Source organism: Silene latifolia, chromosome Y (assembly GCF_048544455.1).
Source record: "Silene latifolia isolate original U9 population chromosome Y, ASM4854445v1, whole genome shotgun sequence".
Classification (NCBI taxonomy): Eukaryota; Viridiplantae; Streptophyta; class Magnoliopsida; order Caryophyllales; family Caryophyllaceae; genus Silene; species Silene latifolia.
In genome coordinates, this window is record NC_133538.1 from 60,982,101 (window position 1) to 61,007,750 (window position 25,650).

The 25,650-nt window shown below is 37.9% G+C and overlaps 1 protein-coding gene and 1 non-coding gene across 2 annotated transcripts; both read right to left on the bottom strand.

The window, feature by feature from the left end:
• Positions 1-7,182: 7,182 nt before the first annotated feature.
• On the bottom strand, positions 7,183-21,031 carry LOC141634190 (putative clathrin assembly protein At2g01600). The gene is made up of 15 exons (XM_074446447.1): positions 20,693-21,031; positions 20,534-20,603; positions 20,346-20,443; positions 18,818-18,956; positions 18,578-18,705; positions 14,517-14,609; positions 14,286-14,336; positions 13,730-13,795; positions 13,565-13,630; positions 10,911-10,991; positions 10,745-10,825; positions 10,467-10,640; positions 9,651-9,723; positions 9,419-9,537; positions 7,183-7,769 (listed from the first exon to the last, which is right to left on the bottom strand). Exons 1-15 carry the CDS (start codon positions 20,777-20,779, stop codon positions 7,425-7,427), a joined length of 1,671 nt encoding a protein of 556 aa, XP_074302548.1. The 5' UTR covers positions 20,780-21,031; the 3' UTR covers positions 7,183-7,424.
• A 4,252-nt stretch (positions 21,032-25,283) lies between these two features.
• LOC141636713 (small nucleolar RNA R71) lies at positions 25,284-25,392 on the bottom strand. Its single transcript, XR_012541305.1, has one exon. It is a non-coding gene; the product is annotated as a small nucleolar RNA R71 (small nucleolar RNA).
• Positions 25,393-25,650: the final 258 nt, after the last annotated feature.

Genomic DNA, 25,650 nt, shown 5'->3' on the forward strand with positions numbered 1-25,650 from the left:
TGGCTAGTCGAAGGAAATAGTGCGATAGGAATTGTCCACCCCCTTGTCAGGGTTAAAACAATATCTCAGGGTCACTCGAGGAGTAATGAACTGGAAATGCGTGGCCACGCTCGGAAGGCATCTATGGTAGATAATTCCGGTCAATCAGTTATTCTCCAGATCGAGGAAACCACTCTCGATGTGATCACTTGCAACTACGACCTGAAAGACACCTTGCATTGAGTGGGAGATAGTAATAGGACAAGAGAATTGGTGACGCACACTTGTCGAGCACAAGTGGGAGATTGTTGGAGTGTCCCCGACACTAATGCGATCACAATTGTCGATCATGATGATCACATGTTTAAATCTCATTTTAAGAATACGTAAGGGATGATTCAATTATATAGTCAACTGACCAACATTAATCGGTAACGATTGGCTTGCTAGAGTTTGACGTTACTATCGTGGGACGGTGGTGATCAGTTGATCCCTTAAGGTCACACCTAAAGGATGATGCCCTTATCTGTAAAGTTGATTAATTGTATGACGATGCAAGTTGATCAATTCCTTAAAATTGAACAATTCAATTTGTGAGAGAGAATAATCGTCTTATTGTAATGGGATTAAATAAGATTTATTTAAGTAATAAAATGCTTTGTTACTAAAATTGTTTATTGTTTGAGAAACAATAGAGATAAGAATGAATGTTTAATTATAATTACAAAATGTTGTGAATTATAATTATATGACCCATTTTATTTATGTGATCAAGTATCACTAGTCAATTTGTTGTATGTAATTTAATTAATTCATGAAATGATATTTATGTGATAAATATGTATTAAATTAATTAATAACATGTAACATACTACATGTGACATATTGTGTGATAAATGACAAATTGACAAAATAAAATGGTAGTCCATTTTATGGAGGATGGACCGAAATAATGAGAGTGATGGGTGTTAGTGGGTGAATTATTTTATGGGATAAAGAAGCTAATAATGTCTAATCTACACCTAGCCTTACATGCCTAATGTTTTGATAAGAACAAAAGGAAAAGTGAAGGACCAAATATTGGTCCTCCACCCCTCCATAAAACGGTGACCATACACACTCACCTACAAGCTTTTGTTCTTATTTTACTCTTCTCAATATTCCATTCATTAGATGCAAAAGCCTTTCCTCTCTCTTATTCTTGTTCATCTTTCTCTAAAACTAGAGAAATGATGATTAAATTTGTTCAATCACATTATTAATATTATTAATGTAATATATGAGTATTAGTAATCAATTTTAAGGTAAACTACTAAACAAATATCTAGCACATATTATTTAGTAGAGATAAGGGATAATCTTGGGTGCAATCAAGAGGAGTGGCTTCTATACTTGAAGTCTTTAGAGGATCATCCTAACATATGGATAGCTCAAGAACAAGTGAGGTAGGAGACTTCACTTGTGCCCATTTGGCCGAATTTTTGATGGTGAGAAAACGATTTTCTCATCTCTTGTTATTTAGTTTGCATGCATAAGATCAACAATTTATTTTATGACTAAATAAATTAATTCATATATGAATATGTAAATTAATGAGATTAATATTCCTAACAAGGCTACCTTTTAGGGTTGTTAAGGACCTGAAGGATGTGTATGAACGGGCTGGGAATGCAGAGAGACTAGTCGACATGGCTAGGGAAACTAGAGAGAAGTTGGGCAAGAAGAGGAAATCGGATTATGAGAACAATGGGCAATCGGGGTACAGGCGTGGTAATTACAACCAAGCTAAGACTTACTCTGGAGGGTCCGGATTTAGTGGAGGGTCGTCTTTTGGTGGTCGCGGTGGTCGTACCAGCAGTGACAACTCCGGGTTGACGTGTTTCAACTGTGGCGGTACTGACCACAAGAGATTTGAGTGTACAAGCTATTGGGGACTTGGCTTCCAGAAACAGCAACAGGGGAAGTATTCTCAGGCACCGAGTCGGAGCATGGCAAGTAATAAGCCAGCTGGGTCGTGGCCTAATCAAGGTGGTCAAAGCAACAGCAACAAGAGCTACTTCAACCGTAATAATGGAGGGGCTTACCAGTGTCAGGGAGGTAATGCTAATCAAAATTCGGCTGCTAAGTCTACAGCATCGGCGAGCACGGTGCAAGGTGGAGGTCAAAAGAGTAGTGGCAAGTTGTTCATGATGGACAAACAGGCAGCTGAGGAGGATGCACAAGTCGTCACTGGTACTTTTCTCGTTAATAATACGCCAACCTTTGTTTTATTTGATTCGAGGGCTACACATTCTTTTGTATCTAGGGGACATGCCTTGACTATGGGTTTGGGGGAGTATGAGTTTGTAAAAGATAATGTTGTCGTATCATGGGGAGTCGGTGTCTTGTGGGAGGTTGTATAAAGAAGTGTTTATGGTTATTGGGGAAGTTAACCTTCCGGTTAATTTTTTTTGAGTTTCCTATGGGTGGGTTTGAGGTCATCGTCGGGATGGACTAGCTGGGTAAGTATAAAGCTAGTATAGATTGTCATCAGAAAAAGGTGACTTTGTGGGGTCCTAAAGGAGCTAGAGTATCTTACCGGGGGTTTGTGGTCAAACCAAAGTTCAAGGCTATTGCAGCTATAACCTTGAAATATTATCTGAGGAAGGGGTATCCCATGATCCTCTGTCACATTTGGGATAGTCGATCGGAGGAGCCTATAGCAACAGAGATACCGGTTGTGGTCACATTTTGAAGGAGAAGAAAAGGAGCCAAGAAGAAAAAGGATCGGTGCCAGTCTGCACACCGGCATCCGGCCACCCGGCCGGGGATGCAACAAGAGCTATGGAAAGTGAAGAAGAGGTGTCCTCTGCGGGTAGGCCGGCAGCCGGCCAACCGACAGGGAACACTCGCGGGCTAAGTTTTGAAGATTGAAGCTCTGGAGTTGAAAGAGCTCGGTGCCGGTCGCCAACCCGGCAACCGGTCGACCGGCAGAGGATCCGACGCTGCACTACAACCTTCCCTTTTATTTATGTCCTAACTTCGAGAGAAACTATATATACCCCCTCTCTAATTTTATTGGACACATTACCCTAAATCTAGAATTTACTACTTTCATGCTTAAGTTTTCCTTAATTAAATTGTTAAACTTTCCTTAATTAAGTCTTAATTACTCCATAAATTAGTTTAGATTTATATTAGTTGGGTTGTTACATTTAGTTGTTGGGTTGTAATTGAAATATTGAAGAATTTATTCCTTCATCAATCCAAAATTTCAGTCTTTCCTTATTGTTTGGTATAATTTTCTTCCTAATTTTATTTTCTCTTTGTTTGTTTACATTTTAAGTTCATCTAATTTGTTGTTTGAATTAGTATAATGTCTATTGCTTTATTTATGCTTGTTTCTTCACATCATGTCATGTCTCTTGCTAGTATGTGTGAGTAGTCCCCTCTAAGGTTTAGGGGGATCTTGAGTAAGACTTGGATGATGAATTTGGGGTGTTAACATATGGGTTTAGGGTAAATTATTTGGTCTTCATACACATGCATATAAGGTGTTTGATGAAATGCTTGTATGAAAGTTCAAGTCTTTCATTGATGTATGCTTAGTATCTCCTTAAATGAGAATGAAAAGGAATGCTTGATAGTATGTTTATGAAGAGTTAGACACAAAGTGAAGATTTTGTGAATTATTTTAGGAAACCTATGCAATTAGTATTTAAACCTAGACCAATTTGTTACCCGTTACATGTTAATCCCTTGTTCTTGTCCATCTTACTTGGGTAAACCCAAAGTCCCTAGTTTTTTTATAAATTGTTTACAAATCCTCTTCTTAGCTTAATTTTGCATTCTTACTTGTCTTGGTTACATCTTAGCTTAGTATTCAACAAATTTCTATTACTTAACTAAATTGAGACTTAAACGAGCTAAGTAGAATCCCCGCCATCTTTGCGAACGATCCCTATTTATACTACTTAAATTGGGTGTTTTTATAAATTGTTTTTGATAAGGGAATGGCAACTAAACCCAATGTCAGCAAGTCTTTCCCAGCCTGTTTTAGTCAGTTTTAGAGAGTCTATATGTCGGTCTTTTTAGTATAAATAGTGTCATTGTATTCAGTTTTATATATACAATTTGAGAGTTAATACAAGAGTTTCTTGTTTGTTCTTATGGCTTGCGAGTTATAAGATTGTTATTTCATTGTTGTGAGGGTGAGATAGTTTCCTTTCTTCCTTGCGATGTTGAGTGTTAATTGGGTCTTTTTTCGAATTTCTTGCAAGGAATGAGGGCTAGACACTTTATATCTTTACTATTTCGTTTATTTCATACAAAATACAAACACAAAAACACGTTAATTCCGCTGCAACTTTATTAATCTAAGACAAACCTAAAAATCATACTTAGAGAGTTTGGGGTTGTTTGGTTGCCTTCCAAATTCATAGGAATTGGAAAATCATGGGAATTAGCTAAATGAAGGTTTGTTTGGTTGCCCAATTCATGGGAAGTAGAACTTCCTATGGAACTCCAATTCCTACATAATGTAGGAAGTCACTTACATAGCCCCCACCCCCCACCCCCTAGGTAAGTGAGAGTTCCCACATGAATTCAAGTTCCCACATCCAACCAAACAAGATTTATACAATTCACATGATTTTCAACTTCATATGAAATTAATCTTCCCTAAAATTCTATCTTCCCATGGTGAACCAAACGACTCCTGTATATAATACTCTCTAATATCTAATACAAAATGACCTAATAAGACCCAAGACAGAATCATAGCCCAATACAGACAACAGATACCGTTAGCGAGACCCCTGTCATAGTCGTTCGAAGTGGCGACTAACAAATTCAAGGCACAGATCCAGCACAAATCGTCTCATTATATGTAGAAGTTTAAATAGCTTATGACACTCTTCGTTTAAGATTAAATCGTGTTTGAAATTGATATTTAATCATATTCATTATTTCACATTAATATACAAATATTTTTCCGTAATATTTTAATACTCCCTCCGTACCACACCAAAGATAACGTAGGGAAAAGTGGAGTATTTAAGAAAATGTGGAAAAAGTAAGGGTAAAGAGGGAAAAAATAGGTGAGGTATGTAATTGTGGGTTTAATTGTGAGTTAGTAGGTGAGGTATGTAATGGCATTTTGTGTAAATATCAAATGGGTATAAGGATAATTTGGTAATGTTGTGGGCCAAATAAGGAATGTTACCTTTGGTGTGGTACGTCCGTTTATAGTAAGTGTTACCTTTGGTCTGGTACGGAGGGAATATTATTTAAAACTTTTGAAATTTGTGTAAAACATTTATTTTCAGTAGGTCTTTTTATAGTATTTTTTATTTGAAAATATATTCAACATAAATTTATCTTTTTACTCAATAACAGGTTGTGTCAGTTTTAACTATAATTACAGGATCATTTCGAGTATGATTTTTTTTTAACTAAGGGTTGCGGTGAAGATTTACAGGCGTAAAACTTATTAAAATGGGTTGTCGGGCCAAGTAGAGTTTTGACCGGTCTACTTCAAAGTAAAACGGGCAAATGGCTCACCCGGGTTGGGTTCGGGTCGGATTAGTTCAGGCCGGCCAGTTCGGGTTTGCAAGAATTGGATGTCGAGTCATTTTGAGTTCGAGTTATTTTCTGGTCAGTTATTTAAAGATAATGGTCAGTTTGCAACAACAACCATTTGGGTTGAGTCAATTTGGGTTCAGATCAAGTTCGAGTATCGGGTAAGGTACGAGTGAGATTAGTCGAGTCGAGACAATTTCGATAGGTCTACTTCAAAGTACTCCATAATTTTGTCATAATTATTAATAACTAATTTAATTTGACAAATTTTAAAACAGCCCCGCGTAGTACGAGGGTTTAAGACTAGTTGATAAATAATTACGAACAACTAAAAATGAAATATTAGACAAACAATTGTAAACTAAGGGAGCGGGTGAGCTTTTTTCATCTTCACCCCTCAGTCCTCACATGTGAACCCCTTTCTCCGGCAGACCAGAGTAATCAAGGATTTTTTTTTATTTTTTTTTTTTTTTTTTGTCCACTCACTTTTCTAGCCCAATTTTCCTTTTTTTTTTCCATGTCCAGGTTTTTTCTTAACCATAAGCTCTGATACAAGGTTAAGTTTAGGTTATCAAGCATGGGTCCCACCTATATAGAGGAGAGAAAGTCAAACCCAAATACTCCTTCCTATTCTAAGGCATTGTTTGGTTGCTACTAGAAATGTGGGAGAATTGGAAAATCCCATGAATTAGAAAAAATGAAGATGTTTGGTTACCCAAAATCCCATGATTTACTTTTTCCTAGGAATTGCAAACTCCTCCATAATGGAGGAGTTTGATTACCTAGCTCCCCTAGGTGGTTTGAAATTCCTGTGTCCATTCAATTTCTACATGTCAACCAAACGTCTTTTGAGTAATTCACATGAATTACACAATTCACGTGTTTTTGAAATTAACGGGAGATTAATTCTGCCATGACAACCAAACGACACCTAAATAACTATCCCAGTTTCCATTTCCGTCTATTCACAATAATGTCCCATTGTCCGTTTTTGGCAAACTTTTATAATTATTTTTATCACTTCAACCCATAACTTATTTTAATCACTTCACCCCACAACAATACTTATTTTAATCACTTCATCCCACAACAATACTTTATTTAATCACTACACCCACAATACCTTCCCTCCCTCCAATTACCTCACCCCACCATAATACTTTACATTATTTAACTCATTTTCGTAAATCTTGTGTCATTTGAACAATGGAACAATTATGTAGAATAGGAGGGAGTATTAACATCCCTCTCTTGTTCTTTCAATGTGGGAGATCTCACATGCAACATTTATATCATAGATGAGCTCTTTTCATCTTCAACACAGAACACACTATCTGGAATGGCATGGCACATTGGCAGTAATTTGGCACCCATGTTTAAGGTCCAACATTTTCCAATCCTACATAGACACCACTTTGACATATATTTAAGACCGAACCAAAACATCATTTTTTTTTCAAGCATTATTTTACAGAAAATTTCAAGTAACACATGGTGGCATGGAAAATTAACAAGCTCACCATGAACAAATAAATAGTGTAATCTGGGAGGTTCAGCAAAGGCTTTGCAAAGTGGCCCATTGTAAATTAAATCAGATGTAAACAGGCAGCATGGCACAGCATAACAAAATAAGATTATACACAATGACACATGATCCATATTTATACTTTATACAAAAGCCCAGGCGATTACAAACATACATAGAACATATTATTATATTGCAATCACAAGAACAATAAATTTCTTACCGAGTAGTTTACAAAAGCACTGTATGCAGAAAATGATCTGCATCAAATTAACATCTCAAGCCTGAAACCTACCAGAAGACCTAACCACATCGCACGCGTACTCAACTCAAGTTTACCGAAAGCAATCAAAGGCTGATATTACAGCAATCCTGTGTTTCCAAAAGGATTAGCATGTTGTGGATGAAGAGGAGCAGCAGGATATGGACCGAAACCATTGTCGGTGAAAGGGTTTGGCCCACTAAGGCCTGCATGAGGCTGTGCTTGAAAGGAAGGCTGATAGGAACCAAAAGGATTGTGAGATGATTGTTGGGCCATAGCACTCATCTGAACTCCAGGGGGAGGAGCAATGTTGTTAGACATTGCAAATGGATCTTGAACTTCAAAAGCATTCAGAGCTGGTGCTCCATATATTGGATGCTGGTTTGTTCTATAAGCCGCTTCGTCATACAAACTACTCAGGGTCAGTGAATCCAATCCTCCAGCCTGTCCATAAGAGCAAGAAAAAAAACAATATCATCAGAACAGGTGTGCCACAGGCAACATCAGCTTTGCCCTTTCACCACCATCATTTAATCTGAAACAGAGAATTAGAACTTAGATGTAATTAAATCCAAACCTCCTCCAAACGAAAATGACTGAAGATTCATCTAATGTCTCAATGGTTAAGAGAGAAATGAGACTGGACCCCACTGGACAAAAATAACCAGTAGCACAAGGCATACTAGGAGTAAACCATGACAAAGAGAACCAAAGTCATAGACAAGCAGTCGCCTCAATAAAAGTAATAAACAGATTAGAGTGGCACCTTAAAACTAATTTCAGCTGCAAAGTGTCAAAGTATAGGCAAAACATATTTCAGTAATTAGTTTAGTGAGGCACTACCGCACTAGGCACTAGCTATATCATGAAAATGAGTAAAATATTACTTTAAGGTTGGATTTTAGAAATAGTGACGAATAATAATATCACCCATTAACTAAGAAGACACAACAACAACAACATCAGAGCCTTAATCCCAAAATGATTGGGGATGAAATGTTAGTGCTTACTTAACTAGGGGTAATGTGGGATCTTCACTATTTTATTTACTATATTTAGAGTGGGGACAATTAATTTGGAAAGGACCAAAAAAGGAAAATGGGACAATATATTTGGGATGGAGGGAAAAGATGTTGCCTAAAGGAGATGCTAAACAGTGATAATCCTCGGTGGATCAGATTTCACCTCTGGTACTCCGACACTTCACTTAAGTGCCGTGTCGCGTGTCAGACACGTGTCGGTGTCAGACACGTGTCGGTCACCGACACGACACGACACGACACTTCAATTTAGACCACAAAACAGGAAAATTCACCCCAAATAGCCGTGTCGGCGTGTCTGAGTAACACAGGATTTCACCACAAAGCAGTCACAATTTCAAAACTAGACAGATCTTGAAAGTAATGTGATCAGATTTGCACAGATGAGAGTTAACCAAGCAAAACAAAAACAGGAACAAAACGAGCAAAACACAACACCACTCAGCAAATATTCCACTGTAATTAAGGTTTTCAGTAAGTCTTGCTTACAACCGTTATAAGTTACAACGAAAGGGTGGAAAGCACCGTAACACCCCCCCCCCCCCCCTCTCTAAAAAAGTGTGTGGACGGATTTATTCCTCCGTTGTAAATTATTCTTGTTTGCAACAGTTGTAAACAAGAATTTGTGTAAGGTTTTTGAATTGGAGGTGGTCATCACTTTAGAAATTCAGAACAAACACTCCTACATGTGTCCAAGGTTCTTTCATTTAACCAATTCTAACCCTATACTACGTTACGTACGCCTACTTTAAAACACTCCTACATGGGCTTTCTATGTCCGATAGACGTCAGAAGAGATATGTCTGCCTTCCATTTCTTTATTGTCCTTGCCTGTAGATTTTTTTTGATTTTATTTTCGTTATGTGGGGGCTGAGGCAAGCTAGTCCACTCGCCAAGAAGCTAAAGATGAAAATCCAGCATCTCGCTTGACTTTCAAAATTTTAAATAGGACTACTAACTGAAGAACATCTAAAATTTAAGATATAGATAGATCACAAATGATACAAGGTTGAGATGTAGAGATCACAAAATGATATACGATAAACCACCTACCAGTTGTCTCTCGGTGTAAGAAGAAATGTCGGTGCTGGGGGTTGTAACCAATGCAAGTTCCCAACCAGTAGGATCAAATTCTTTACTTGTAGCAGTGCCAGAATTTGAGGCTGAGGAATCTACAAACCAATGTCAAATGAGGAAGCCATTTGTTTCCCAATAGTCAGCAAAAGATGCACATCTCACAGAGCAAAAGCCAGTTACCAGAGTCCAGATAAGTGTGTACATCTACCTGATTGTACTATAGCCAAAGCCAATGCATTACTTTCCTCAATGGCTGATGCGTCAGTTGTCATATTCAAACCCTAAAGACAACAGACAACATGATATAAAAAATTGTGATACTGATGTAATGTGGTTAATAATACTTAATCACTCCATATCCCCCCTCTTATAAAGCTTAATTTGCGTGATTGCCCATGATTCCGCAGCAAAGGTTGAAGGGGAACAATTCCCCAAGCATCTTATTGGATTATGCTGGTAATAATTTATGTAATTTGACAATCATGTTTTGCCATGGGACTGAAAAAATCCATTGAAGTAAATCAAAATCAGTTTTTTGCACTCATCTGCATCCCAAGTTTGTTTCCTCCGAAACACTTAGACCTAAACCGATGCTGAGAATGCATGTATTTAGTGGTCGTCTGGTTCAAAGTATCGGAATAGATTGTGATACCAAAGAGGTATGGAGTTAGAACCCCATACTTGTTTGCAACTATTTGGTTCAATCCGGGAATGGAAAAAGTAATAGTAATAGGGTGGAATGGAGTTAGAAACTTGGGTGTATGCATGGGTATAGGATTCCAAGGGATCGGCATGGAGTTAGAATCCATTGGCCATCTAACTCCATTCCAAAAGCCTCCAACCAAACACTAGGATGGATTGAATCCATTCCAAAAGCGCCAACCAAACACCCACTTAATTTGATTTTAAAAACTGTTTAATTGGTGAAAATAACATTTCACAAATTTAAGCATGTAAGTATTTTCAACCCCTCTCCCCTTTTTAATTAGCCTTATTAGCTAAATATAGGAGCAAAAGAACATACCAAAAAATCTCCCGAGTCAATAATCTCAGCAGGTTGCAAAACTAGAGCAATTTCCACAGTGGAAGATAAATCATCTGAATTCATAGGTTGTGGCTCATCAATGGATACATTACCATCTTCCTCGGAATAATCTTCTTCAGGTTTGTATGTCAGTTGAAGTCTCTCTGGAAATTCCTAGTTGAAAACAGTGGAGCTAAATTGACATAACTGAAGCCAAAAAACATTGCAAACTGACTTACCATGTGATATTCTATTGTGACTAAGAAAAGTGAACTAACCAGCTGTTGGCTTGGCACCAATACAACACTAGGTGCCTCTCTAATGTACTCTTCCATAGTGGCAAGAAAAGATTGTGGTGGCTGTAGAAGATAGACCAGCATAATAGCTCTTCATCAGTGAAAATATATAGGTGGAGTAAGAAATTCATCCATGTGTAAGAAATACCTCTCTCAACACAGGGAACTGAAAATTCCGTGCAAGTTCCAATCCTTTGCAAACTTCATAAAAGCTAGACAGACTCCCAGCCTGAATCAACATTTTAAATCAACTTCCACAGCATTTACAAGCATCTTCACAATTACATTTCCAAATAAGAACTTTTCCATTCCATCATAGGTAAGACATTCCACATAACCTTCATGTACAAATTTGAGCCTCACTCAGTACTCACATCTTCATGAACATTAGCTCGCTCTCACGCTTATGAAAATTGTCCTCGTTAGGTTGTCGCATTGTTTACAAACAATGAGAGAATATTATTAGATAGTACTCCAACCATTCCATTTATATTATCCCACATTGACAAATTTATATAGTATTGGAGAAATGCCAATAATAACATTCACAATGTTGCATATTAGTTCACATTCTTTAGTTAAACGATCTATTGTTAAATATAAGTTCAATGTTAAAATTTATATATTTAGATAATGTAAATCGTGTTCATCAAATCTTTGTTACTTTGACATTTCATATAGCCATCGTGTCTTATGTCTAGAGCTGGCAAACAATGACACGACACGAACACACCTGTGATGCTCGGACTCGGATACGAGGATCCATGAGTTCCAATTGGACTCGGAATTTTTTTTAAAAAAAATATTTATACATATTTACTGAATTTTTTTGGTAGGTAACACCTCATAATTAGATAACACTAATACCTTCCTTAAATAATTAGATAACACCTCCCTCTCCTTTTTACTATTTCCTATGCAAACATTGGGAAGCCTTCATTTTCAATTCCTAAGCTATTCTTCATCTTCTACCTTCTTCTAAAATGAATATTTAATTTCTTTTACTATTCCATACTTTAAAGCATCCATTTTTACTGTATACTCTATTCTCTGCGATTCATCTTCATCTTCTACCGCCCCTGGTTTATGGTTTTGAATCCTATGGAACCAAACAACAGGGTCCGATTCTCACTGCCGGGTCCGACACCAGGATCTCGGTCAGGATCCGCGTCCGGGTCGTGTCCACCGATCCACAGGAGTAAGTGAAGAAGTAAGTGAAGAGTCTGAGCATCAGAGGAACACACGACACGAAATTATTAACGGGTTTGGGTGGAGGCTTAATGACCCATTTATGTAAGTGGATCGACATGAACATGAAATTGGGTCGGGTTTAGGTTGAGCTCTCTAAACACAAACCCGACACGAATGACCTATTTACTAAATTAATCCTACTATTTCTTGATCGTCCATCACATAGATATATTTACACTTTCTAAATATTGACATGAGACGAAAAAACGACACGAATCCAACACGAAATTAACTAGTTAGGATTGAGGCTTGATGACCCATTTATGTAAGTGGGTCGACACGAGATTTAATTGGGTTGAGTTTGGGTTGAAGGGCTCGTGACCCATTTACATGTAACACGAACCCACGACACGATATGTTTGCCAGGTCTACTCGTGTCCAACATGTCTGGAGACTGACGTGATACTTCCTCTTTTTTTAAGGCACGGACTGGTTTTGAGGTAGGAACTGATAGATGAACCAACTCAACCACAACCTTAAGGTGATGGTTGAGGCCCAACTATTATAAATATTCCTATTAGGAACTCCACACGACCGTTTTGGATAGGATTGAAAAACACCATAATCACATTTACAGCATTTTAAAGCGATATCAGGCGCATTTAGTAAGATCAAACTGCAAACACCGTTATAAACTGAGACAGAGATTAGAGTAGTCTAAATATGTAAGAGAAGCATTATAGATTTTGGGAAAATTGATAGCTACTACCTACTATAAACCCACTTTTGAAAACTAGTACCTTTCTAAAGAAACTACTACCTCATTTACTTACTCAGGTTAAAATTCGTTTTTACTCACTTTCCAATTGTTGAACTTCAGTTGATAGATAATCTCAATTAGAAGAGAAGAGAAGGATTATTTCGTGTTGAAGATAAGAGTAAAGCATAGGGGTTTATGTGAAATCCAGGGAATAATAAGAGGGTAATATAAAGGAAGGGTAAAAACGTCTATTTCTCATCAAGTCACCGGATAATTGGGCGTAGGTAGCATTTTTATACCTGATTACGTAAGAATAGTTTTTAAGTTTTTTTTAAAAAGGTAGCAGTTTTCAAAAGTGTGTTTATAGAAAGTAGTAGTTATCAATTTTCCTTATGCTATAGAAATGTTCGTAAGCCGGGGGATAATTTTAGTTTTAAAAAACAAGTTGTGCCAATGTCTACATAATTGGTCAAGACGCTTGTTTGCCAGTATCCACCATCCACTACCCAGGTCCAGGCATCAATTAATTCTAAAAGAGTGGTGTCATAAACTGGACACCGTTTGTCTGCGAGACTGGGTACCATAGGATCAAATCACCAACTCCATGAAAATGTGATAGCCCAACCATTTCATCAGGAAAGATAATCTTTAAGCCAAGAAAGGGCAATGCATGCAGTTTCTTTAAGGAGGAAGAAATTGATAATGTAATAAAGATCTAATGCAGCAAGAAGCCTAAACAACAAGAAAACGTAAGGAGTTTTTGCACTTATCAGCTTTAGCATACCAAAACCATTATACAGCTCTGCCCAAACTCTACAGCAAAATATTGTGAAGATATACATTAGCATCACCTGTTGGCCAGCTCGTTTATATATCTCCAAAGCCTTTATGGCTTCATGTCTTGGCATTTCAAAGAACTACCACAAGAGAAACATGAATTAACAAGAGTAAATACGCTAAAATGTGATAGTCTCTAAAAGATGGCTAATGATAGTAGGATCATTTATCATAGTTACCTTATCAATTAGATTAATTATTCCATCATTAATTGCACAGTATATTTTAAAACTCTCCTTCAGAACCTGCAAGCAGAATAAGATCCAATAGTTACTCTCAATAAGATAATTAATACCTTTAGATTGTTACGGTTAGTACATCGTTAACATATCACAAATTAGTACATGCTACTACTTCGTTATAAGACAAACAGGTTGTAAGGACTATGAAGCATCAAAAGAGTAAGAAAGGGAATGCTTAGCTTTTATCTGCAAGGTTAAGGAATGTTCCTGGGACAAAACCTCGGGTTTCTATACTGGTGTGGTGTAACTATTGTAATTGTGCAGCGTATTCCTATGAATTGTTTCCAATAACCACTTTTCATACAAAAGTATTCATTACTGATAGTTTTCACTTTAGCACTGACAGTATTAAATGTTTTCTACTAACCTTTATACATTCAAATGATAATGAACAAATATGTTAAAAGAATCTGAATTTTTGTACACTGTATTGACTAAGCATCTATAGGAGAACGGTCATATAAAATACAGCGCTAATCAGGAATGGACATACCAGTGCAACTGCATACTGTATGACGTAATTTTCAAGAGCTGCTCCTTCTGGCTGTCAGAAGCAAAGAAAGCATCTTAAATTCAAACCTTAAGGATAGTTCATGAGATCATATGCAATGATGAATGTTCATGAGATCATATGCAATGATGATGACAACAATAAAGACGAAGACAATGATGACGACACGACAACAATAAAGCGGCTGGCACGCTAGTATGCAATATAAAGTACCCGGCATCCAATTAGACGATACAGTAACTGCTGCAAGGCCGGCAGGTGCTCTAGTAGATCCTCAGAATCCAAATCCCTAGTTCTGCTATAACCCTGTCCAAAACAGTAGAATAAAGTTTAATTCTGTGCCAGAAATGGCACGAGCATTAATACTTCAAGCATCCTATCACAATCAAGACACCAAATACATAAACCTTTTATCTAGCATAAAGTACCAATAAATTTTAATGGATAACTCCACAAAATGGGAATTAAAGGATGGAGCAGTGGAAAAGAATTCATGTGGATGATTGTATTCAACTTTATGTTTTGATGTCTATAATTTTTCAGAATTTCAGAGTTTATTTTCGCAGTACATTTTTTACTCATCTCAGAACATTTTACCAAATATTTTCCATTTGCATACCCCTAACTAAAAAAGCAACCAACTTAATTCTCTCAATTACTAACCCTACAATCTCTTAAATTAAACCGATTTCTTCTACTAAGGATGTAATTTGAGTGTTAAACAGATTTTAAATTTGTTAATTACATAATTAAGAATCAAATTAATTTGTTTCTTTCATTTTTTTAGACCTTTTTAAAATTAGGGTTCATGTTAATTACAAACCATTGTTCATTGGCTGTTTGATTGTGGAGGGACGGCGGCGTGGTGGAGGACGGCAGGGGAAGGGCGGTGCAGGCGGAGGATGGCAGGGGGTCGTGGGTTAGGGGAAATTAGAGGAAATGGGTGATCGAAGAGGGAGGGAGCATAAAAGATGACTGGCGGTGGTGGATGCAGGTGTCTTGTAGGGGGGCGGAGGTGTCGCTGGCGACGAGAGTTCAGGTGGGGGCAGGGACAGTGAGAGAGTAGCAAGTTGGTGGGAAATTGTTGTCAGCAGATCGGTGGTCGCCGGTGGTGGGAAGGGGAAGGATGGTCGCGTGAAGGGGAGGGGCGGTGGGGGTGAGTGGTCAACGTGGTGGTGTGTGGGTTTATTTTTTGAGGTTTTTTTCTTATTCTTTTCTATGTAGTACAAGCTTATGAAATGAGAGAGTAAAATAGTCAGTAGACTACTGAGATGAGTAAAATGCGCAGTTGCATACACCCAATTTCTTTTGCTTTACTTGAAAAAAGAAAATCTGAATCTCATCTTTGTATTTTGGCCTCTGTTTTTCTGTTTTCTTCCCATATCCCTTTTGAGCAGTTTTTCATCTTCCCACTTATCTCTATCTTTCCCTTTTTAGCATGTTGTTTGGTGTCTTTTCACCAAATCATCATAATCCATTTATTGTTTGGTTTCTTTTTACCAAATTATCCTAATCCATTCCTACCCTGATAACCCAAATTAGAACGGGTAGACATGTCCTCTAACCTTAGAAAGTAGAAGGACGGGAACTTTGGATTCACTCAAATCGGTAAAAACTCCATGGTCAATATCAACCAATGTCCTCTAATTTCAGAAAGTAGAAAGAGGAATACTATTCACTCATATCGTTAAAAACTCCAAGATCAATATCAATCCTTGCCATATGCAAACAGAATAATCCTTTCATAATACATTTGCTCTCTCCCTCAGCAACTTCATCACCTCCAATAGATATCCAACCAGAAAAAAAATCAGATCGAACATCTGTAAACGAAATTTCCGGATATCAAATCCATTATAGATATTACTTGGAAAATTTTGGATTATTGAAAAATCCTCCCTAGAATATCATTTTTATTAGCCTTCGTCATTTTTATTTTATATCCATAAAATAACCACTTTTGGAAGTTGTAAAAATGGAACTAACAAGAAAACTCAATTATGATTGGTGGATAACACCACATCTGATTTGCAACCATAACATAGAGAGTTTTCTCGCTATCTGAAAGAGTCCGTCACACTTTGAAATTAGCTTTTGTTCCAGTTCAAAAGCGTAAATGAACAAGATGCAACATAACACACAAATTATCACCGGAAGATATTAAAAAACTACATTAGTTGCCTATCCATGGACACGATCATATTAACGAGAATTATCAGAATACAAAAGAAGGGCTATTAAGTGTCTATCAAACAATATATTACTGACCTTAGTGATGCAGTCAGGTATATACATGACTAAACTACAATTAATCTTCGAGAATTGTCATTGAAAATAAGAGCATTAATACAGATAAGATAAAATAGCAAAATCAAATAGAGATGGTGTAAAAGATTGAAACCAAAATACATGGAACAAAGGAAAGCCAGTATGGCCACACCTACTCCTAGGTCAGACACTAAAAGGCAGCACTCAAAAAATTTCATTCACTACCATCGTATCACAACCTGAACAGCCAAGCATAAATGGACTTGCAAGGTCTATACTGAGTAACTCAAACCTGTATTAGAGTATTAACCTCGTGATCAAACATGAGTGCATGACTACAGAACAAAATTAACTAGAATATGATGCTCGCAACGAATTTAAACAACCAGTATTATTTGGCTTTCAGATATGATAGAAGACACCAAAAATGGCTCACTAAACTTGTTTAGCTTTTAGGTTATTTTATTGTTTGACGCAATTAGCGACACAAATTTCATCAACATTCATTCGGAAACAACCTCTTTGTGAGTTGAGCACATATTTGAGACCTATGTTACCCAGACACGGCGAAGAAGTGTCATCAGACACGTAATTTTGAGATTAAAATGATACGGGGATACGGTCATATAAGTGTCTTGACCAGACACGAACAGGACACGTCTCATGTAGAAATTATCTACTCAATAAACAATTATGTTAAGAGAATATTATTATTTTTTTGCTTTTTTTTTTAGACTTTTAATCCCACAAACAAATTGGAGTACAACATCCATTTTAATTGGGGATGGCCCTCAGGGGAATAAAATAACTCTACTTTGAAAATATAAAAAGGCTTAATAGTCATGAATTGAGACATGGAAAAACAAAAGGCTCATTAGTCTGTCGCCTCTCTGCACTCATTTTTTCCCTTGTTTTCTCTCTCTCTCCTTTACAAACTTTCTTGCCGTGGATTCTCCTCCCTCCCTTAGATTTTTTTCAGGTAAGTAACGTCGCTGATGAATACTACATGCATCGGAGTCGTGTCCCATTCCAGCGTATTAGAGGCGTGCCAGGTGCCGTGGCGACACGCAGAAGATATACCGTGTCAGAGTAACTATAGTTGAGACTACATACATTTAAGCCACTTAACCCTACCATAGTCAAGCCTTTAAGGTACTTGGTATTGTCATTGCTTGCAGTCCATTGTCCAGCAAGTGATGGGGAAGTCAACCGACAGCCCATTAAATCCAAAAGCAAGAACTCATGTCCTGATTGTATATAATAATTTCAACTATTTGTTTGGATACAAAAAAGAGGAGGGAAGGGGAGGACAGGAAGGTGGGGAAGAGGCAGAAAGAAGGGAAAGGAAATGGATCTACCACTATTTTTCTGCACATAATACTGCCTATGCTACACGGGCTTTAATTTGACTTGGAGGGAGGAAAGTTGACCATCCATTTTCGTCCAATCCCAGTTACTAACCAAGGGATATCAAACAAAGCCTAGAGTCTAAAGCTAAAGCCTAGAACCCCCCCCCCCCTTTCCTTTCTTCATACTTCACAGAATCACAGGCCCCTCCTCCAGACCTCCACTAAATACACCCCACCCCCAACCAAAAAATAAGAATGTTTGGGAGGGAGGGAGGCAAACAACAATTGTTTAGCTTAAATAAATTGGGCATAAAACATTATTATTCTCTGTAACATAGATTTAGCGAGTTAGCGTGGACTTAACATCGGAATCTTTCACAAGGTAGCTCCTTTTGAGCTGGATAACGGTGGGTCATTTCTAAAAACACATACTTATGACTAAAAAACATAGAACAAACTGGCCATCCCACAGGCCAAACAAGAGACGCTCATTTCAACCTAAACTTCTTCAGCAAAACACAACACATGACAAGACACATAAGTCTTGAAACACCAACTACAAACAATGGTGTTGCTTGAAAGTAGTAATCAGGCAGGGAAAAAAAAAAAAGAATACATTTTCTCAAACAACAATTTGTAGATAGATCAGACACAAACCTTCTCCTGCCCTTGGGCAAGCTTCGGTAAACGCTCAGCTTCAATGTCATATCTCAAAGCCTTGGAACATTCAAGTCTTTCCTCCAAGAAAAGTGCATAAGTACGAACCCATGCAGAACAGTCCCAAGCTGCAAACATATTGATTTGCATGTATTATACCCAGATAAAGTGCAAGGAAAGAAGAGCATCGCACACGTGAGAGAGCGTAACAATCAAAAGAGGAAAGGTTGGAATACCAACCAATTGGGCTAGAATCGTCCTTGAAATTGGACATCTGAAGTACACGGACACGTTGAGAAATATTGAGAAGTTCATCCCGGAGAGTAGTATCACCTTCCCTCAATAACCTATGAACAACTATGAGTGTCTTAAGTGCTACCTGTTAAATAAAAAGATACAAGTATCATGTCAAGCCAACACTAACATACCACATCTATAAAAAATATATTACGCCACGGGAAAATGGCTTATTTCATCACTTAGAGAGCAAATAAAGAAGGAAGATGTCCTTAAAGAGTGCACTCATCAACACTAACATGCCCGAATCATTAAGTATTATACCCCCCCCCCCCCTCTCCTTTTCCCCTCAACATAAGCAGTTGCATGGAGTTCCCCTAAGAAATATTAGTCAATTTTTACACTTTCTGAGATAAAATGGTTCAATTCCCAAAAAAATTACTTTGTATTGAAGGAAACAATCTGAGATAATCAAACAGAAAAAATAAATTTACGTTTGATAATAGAGGGTCTTTAAGTTTAAGGTATTGGTCCAATAAATGAGACCTCATTGAAAGTGGTTTACCTTTTCGGACTAAGGTAGTATGTTAAATCTGTATTTCAACACTGCATTCACAATTCCAAACAAAATTGAAAATATGTGTGTTAACTTTTGAGGGACAATAGCTGCCAAGATAAATATGGCAGCCGTTCGAAAAATTAGTTGTCGCAACAATCAGTATGAGACAATGTTAAGTCTTAACACCAACACTACGTAAAAAGAACAACGCAATGTTCTCAGGACCCCAAGATTTGTGAGATTAGGAATCATGTAAATGAGGATGAGGAGTTGAGTATTGAGTACGACGGGTAAAGCTCAAGGCATGGGTCAACAATCGACAACAATGATAGCCATTGTGTTCCACTCGCTTCCACAATATAATCCTCCTGCTTTACTTGCAAGAACAAGGATAAAGAAGAGACATACAGGGAATCCGTACAACATCACCACAAACAGAAAATGTGCTGAGGATTGCATAGGCGATTAAGTTAGAAATTCTGTTTTATTTTTGAACTTGAACTCCTGATATCCTAGATCCGGCATCGACATACAACAAAGTGCTACATTGTCCTTTCCAACATTTGACAATGTCTCACATTTACTGCAAACTTTTATTAACAATGCGGTCATAATCTGGCATTTACAATTCTAGTTTACGAGCTTCAATATTACAGAAGTCACCATTGTTGCTGAGCAATTTAAAAAAATAATGAGTACCATCAATAAGTTGCTTTGTACAAGGGTAACATGCAAAGTGCGCTTAAAAATTCACAAGTCTAACCAGGCAGTGCTGGCAAATCAAGAACATCAATACTTTAGTAGCAAGAAGTCAACAATCCCAACCCCCTCCAATAATTTGACAGAGTCAGCAGATCTTGTACAAATCACTGACGCGTAAAATGTCCTTACAAAAAACAGTAGGAGTAATAAACAATAATAAAGTGGAACTGATAATCAGAAATGAATGAAACAATGAAGTGAAAAGCATACCGTCCAATTACGAGTCTTTGCTAAACGACGAGCAAGAGCATGGATACAATAAGCAACATCAGCCCGAGGCCGGATTGCAGATGTAGCGAGCAGTAATTCTACAAGATGAGACTGAAAGCATGAATATAGAACAACCTAAAAATGACTAATTATTTATAAGAATTAAAATAATGAAGCAAGAAACTGACTCCTCAAATGGCGGTCTTTTGGTGGAACCTCGACGTGATTAGTTGCCTTAACAATCGCCACATCCAAATCCTTAAAATAGACAACAGTATAATTATTGTTTAGTTAAATGAATAAATAAAACATAAAAAGAGGGGAATTTAAATTTAAAAAAGGAGAACCTTGTAGTCACTGTTAATTTGGGCAAGGCCGACTTTGGTCTGGTCTTTAATGGCGCCGTAAGCCTTTCTCCACGTCAAAGTCGACATCACTTCTTCACTCACTGCTTCGCCGGGTAGATCGCGGATTTATCAATTGAGATATATTCGTGATTAAGGTAAACGAAATGAAGGGGAAGAGAAAGAGAGAGAAAGTGTATGTGTTTGGTGAAATTTTAGGGGAATAGCACGACGAATAAAGTGTTTCATTCAAGTTCAACAGTTTGCAGAAGGGTGCGCTTTTGAGTTGGCGTCAATCTCATCTCCGACCTCGCTGGATTTCTTGGCGGCCCCCTTTTGGTCGCTACGCTCCTCACATGGCTGGGCACATGTCCGGACCGGACCGGAACTGGAATCCAAAAAAATTATGGACCGGAGACCGGACCGGAAAATTTCCGGTCAAGAACGGGTCGAACCGGTTGGACCGGAATTAATTTTACATCCCTTCTTTTCAAATTCCAGTCTAAAAAATCGGACCGGTTGGACCGGATTAAATAGGCGTACACTTGTTTTTTTATATAATAATATTTTTTAAAAACATAAAAAATACAATAATTCCGGTCTTTCCGGTCCAAGACTGGACCAGACCGGAAATCGGAATCTTTAAAAATGTTGGACCAGGGACCGGACCGGAATTTTTAATTCCGGTTCTGGTCCGATAGATGTAACACCCCAATACTCCAAGTGCCTTACCAGGACCACTTAAAGCATGGAATGCTACCATCTCGGTTTCCCGAGGCAATGTATATCTGATAGACAATAACGAAACGTACTTTAATAAATAAATTTAAAGTGATACATGTCCAAACCAAAACTGTTAAAAGGAAATACAATTGTTCCAAAATGCTTACTCAAATAAAGTAAATAAATGTTCAAAACACAACGGAAGACTTCTAGACATCTCGTGGTGACTCAACCCAGCTATCCCATGCGCTTCATCTCATACCTGCTCAATAACTGTTCACCACCTCCGAATGGATCACCACAATTTTCAAAACATTTAAACGGGATCAGTTACTGATTACACACAAAAACAATGCAACAGAAACAATACACCATCATCCAATCTCCATCATAACTCCACACACCTGACTACACACTAAAGTGTGCAGTCCTGCCAGAATACTCATCGCAACAAGTATTCCACACCGTCAGTGGGGGACCGCAGCCGTTCCCACCTAAGCCCCGATCATCTCATCCGAGCGATAACCCATGTTCCTTAATGTGCACATCCCCTCCTGTGGCGGTTTCCATAGAGGGCAAATCAAGGGCGTGAAGTCACTCCCGCAAGTGACTCCACTCAACCGAGAACGCACCTCGAGAACCACAGACAAACAATCACAACCAACCACATTATACAACAACAATTACCAATCACCAATTCCATCACGATATGAACCAACAGCAATAAACAACCATCAACAACACTATGTAATCAATAACCGAGTAGGAAAACTCTACCTGGAAAGGCAAACATCAAGATTGTCACAATCAGCTAATCAAAACCGTTCTTCAACGCAATCACCTCCTATAATCATCACTATCTAATACACATCATACTTTCACCCCCCCCCCCCCCCCCCCAAAAAAAAAAAAAAAAAAAAAGATACCCAATTAGGGTTTCAACCAAACTCAATGAAACGACATAAAAACTGTACAAGGATCTTACCTACAATGCGACGGTCTCAACGGCGTAAAGAACTCAACGATCCGACGATTCTAGCCCTTAGGATTTCATAGCAATGTGAGAAGGGAAAGCTACGTAACTTGTGTTCTCTTGTGAAAAGTTTAGAATGAGTAAGAGTGAAAAAGAAATGACGAAATATATTTTTATAATCTTCTCGCGTTGCTATCAAACCCTGGCAAATAACCCGTAAAAAGTAACTTACTCGATCGAGTAAGTAACTTACTCGATCGAGTACCCATCAGCAGAACACTGTTTCGTAAACCAAACATACTTACTCGACAGAGTAAGCCCCACTCGATAGAGTACCCAAAGACATAGAAAACCGTAGTATTACAATAGATTCTGGTCCGAACCGGTACATTTTTCCGGTCCGGACCGGATTATGCCCACCCTTACTCACATCGAGTTTTTATTACCTATGATTAGAGCGGTCAAAAGATGACCCGATTCGAAAAACCGACCGAAACTCGCTTGAAAATAAACTTGAAATAACCCTTTTTTTTAACCCGAATCCAAAGACGACCCGACCCAATAATAACCCGCACATTTAGGGTCAAGACCCACTAAACTCGTGACCTGACCCAAAAAAAGGTAAATTTATTATAGTTTTCTATTTAAGGCAAATAAAACTAATATAGAATGGTAAAAATAATTTCAGCTTAAAAATTTTTGGAAAAAAATACTCACTTCGGCCAGGTCAATTGTTGTCCTTTGGTTTTGGCACAAAGATTAAGGAAATAATAAGGAGCCAATTCCGAAATGACAAGTGGACCAAACTGAGTGTGAATGATCAAATTGCTCATCAAGTTCATTCTTAAAATAAAAAGGACAACAATTGACTAAGACACCCCAAAATAGAACAGGACAACAAATGACCGGGACAGAGGGTATATTTTATATTTATTTTAAAGCATAGTATTAACACGTGACTAATTACTGAAATGATTACTGATGTATCACTTTTATATATACTTTTATAGCTCCCTTTATACCATTTTACATACCGTTTTCGTGACTTTATATCATTTATATGCCTTATTTCAATGAATTGTCGATACTGCCGCTATTTTGTGTTTTGATGCAGAAATGACTCGTTATGAGTATGATCAAGCTAAGATTAGCGTGGCGGAGACGGCAATGTAGAATACACGAAGCATGGCACGAGGAACGAGGAAGCACGAAGGCTAGAAGTGAAAGAAAGGAGGAAAGTCGTCTGTGAAGCAGGATCCTCGATCGAGTCAGGGAGGACTCGATCGAGCAGCTGTCCTCGATCGAGTCACCTCTAGATCGATCGAGGAACCTTGATGGCGGATTATTTTCCGGACTTTCCAAAAACGATTATCTTTTGTTATAATTAGAAACTCGTACTTTATTGTTAGGTTACGTTTTTATTCACCTTCATATTGCTGAATACTCTCTTAGAACCCTAATCTTTCCTTGCTACGGTACTAATCTTTCCTCAATAATTAATCGTTCATTGTTTTATGTTAATTCATCTTTGTTATTTCATGCTTTTAATTTTGTCTTCAATCTTAATCATTGTTGTTATTACTTTAATCATGAGTAGCTAATTCCCTCATCTAGGATGAAGGAGATCTAGGTTAATTAAAAGGGAAAATTGATTAATTGCTATTGATATCGCATAAGTTGTTTGATTATTGTACTTCTTCTAGTTAATTAACTTAAGGCCTGAGTTATTAATTAGAGTAGCGAATTAATCCTTTCGCCGACCGGGTTAGAATTAATATAGGCTGCGATAATCAAATAGATTGTATCTAATTATAGCGACCGCATGTTAGAATCGATCTAAAGGACATAATTGAGTCGACCGATCTTATGACCTTAAAGAGCTTGATAGATCTAGCAATTGATTAATAATCCCCAAATAATTGACCTAGTGAACCGGAAGTCCTAGACCTTTAATATTATTGTTTAAACCTCCTTTTAATTACTTGCAATTAGTTGATTAGATCAAAACAAAACAACCCCCCCCCCCCCCGCATAAAACGGTTACCTTTAGAAAATTTAAATATTTACAGACTTAACTTTTACCGCCTCCCTGTGGATTCGATACCTGTCTTACTGCTAGCTATTCTTGTTAGTCCTGAGATAGTTTTACTTTGATTTGGTAATACGACTTTAGCCACATCAAATTTGGCGCCGTTCTTGGGAGGCAACAATTGTTTAGTCTGTTTGTGTTTATTTTGTCTTTTTGTCTCGGGGAACCCGTTCCTTGAGACCGTTCTCACACTTCTCTTGTTAGTTAAAATGTATGCCCGGTCTAATAGGTCCGAGATTATCCCTTTTGATCTGAACTAGAAGACTTTTCGCTACAGACGAAAATTTAATCAAGAAGTGGGTCAAGTAGAAGACTTGAGTATACTTGACGTCGAGACGGCGAGCTCAACAGAGTTAGTCGATTGGTCCTACGAAGAGGAAGAGGACGACATTCCTATTCCTGAAATTCCAGTCACGACTGATATTCCCGAAACTACCATCATGCCTACTCTAGCCAGTCACTCCGAGTCGACCTTAGCTTCTATCCCACAAGGATTTAAGCTACCCACTACTACCAATGGAACTTTTGAGATTCGGCCATCTTACATCAATTTGGTGGAACGAAATATGTTTGAAGGGACAGTTCGAGGATCTGCAACACATATGGAGAAATTTGTCACCTCTTCTTTGTTCTATTCCATTAACAACGGTGGAGTGACACAAGATCGAGTTAAGGTGCTCTTCCCTTTCTCTCGAAAGATGGAGCTGGCCGAGTGGTTGAGAGATCCGGATATGGATCTTGAAGGAGTTCTGTTTGGAATTCCTTGGCTCTTGCTTTCTACAAGAGGTACTTCCCACCTCAAAAGACTAATGCTTTGAGAAATCAAATTACCAGTTTCAAGCAAGAAGCTACTGAAGATTTGAATGAAGCTTGGACTCGCTTCAAACGTTTAGTCCGATCAGTTCCCCATCATGGTTTCCCAAAGTGGTTTCTTTGCAACCAGTTGTATGACGATCATCGTGTCCTTTTGGATTCTTCTACTAATGGGATGTTTCAGAATAACACCAATGATGGTGACGCGTGGAAGTTAATTGATCAGATTGCTACCCATACCGCCAGGTATAGAAATCCTAGAGGAAGCACGCGAGGTACTGGTGTTGATAGTGCCCTGGCGGCACAGCTGGAGACTATTTACGCCGGTTCTTTGAGATAAAGACTACCCAATCATTGGGTAGT

What these genes read in the sequence shown, in the direction of transcription:
- LOC141634190 (XM_074446447.1), bottom strand. Translation starts at nt 20,779, where the DNA reads ATGTCGACTTTGACGTGGAGAAAGGCTTACGGCGCCATTAAAGACCAG. An exon ending in AAAAGACCGCCATTTGAGGA is followed by an intron (nt 20,444 to 20,533) that starts GTCAGTTTCTTG and finishes CTCATCTTGTAG; the next exon opens with AATTACTGCTCGCTACATCT. An exon ending in TAATTAATCTAATTGATAAG is followed by an intron (nt 13,631 to 13,729) that starts GTAACTATGATA and finishes CTCTTGTGGTAG; the next exon opens with TTCTTTGAAATGCCAAGACA.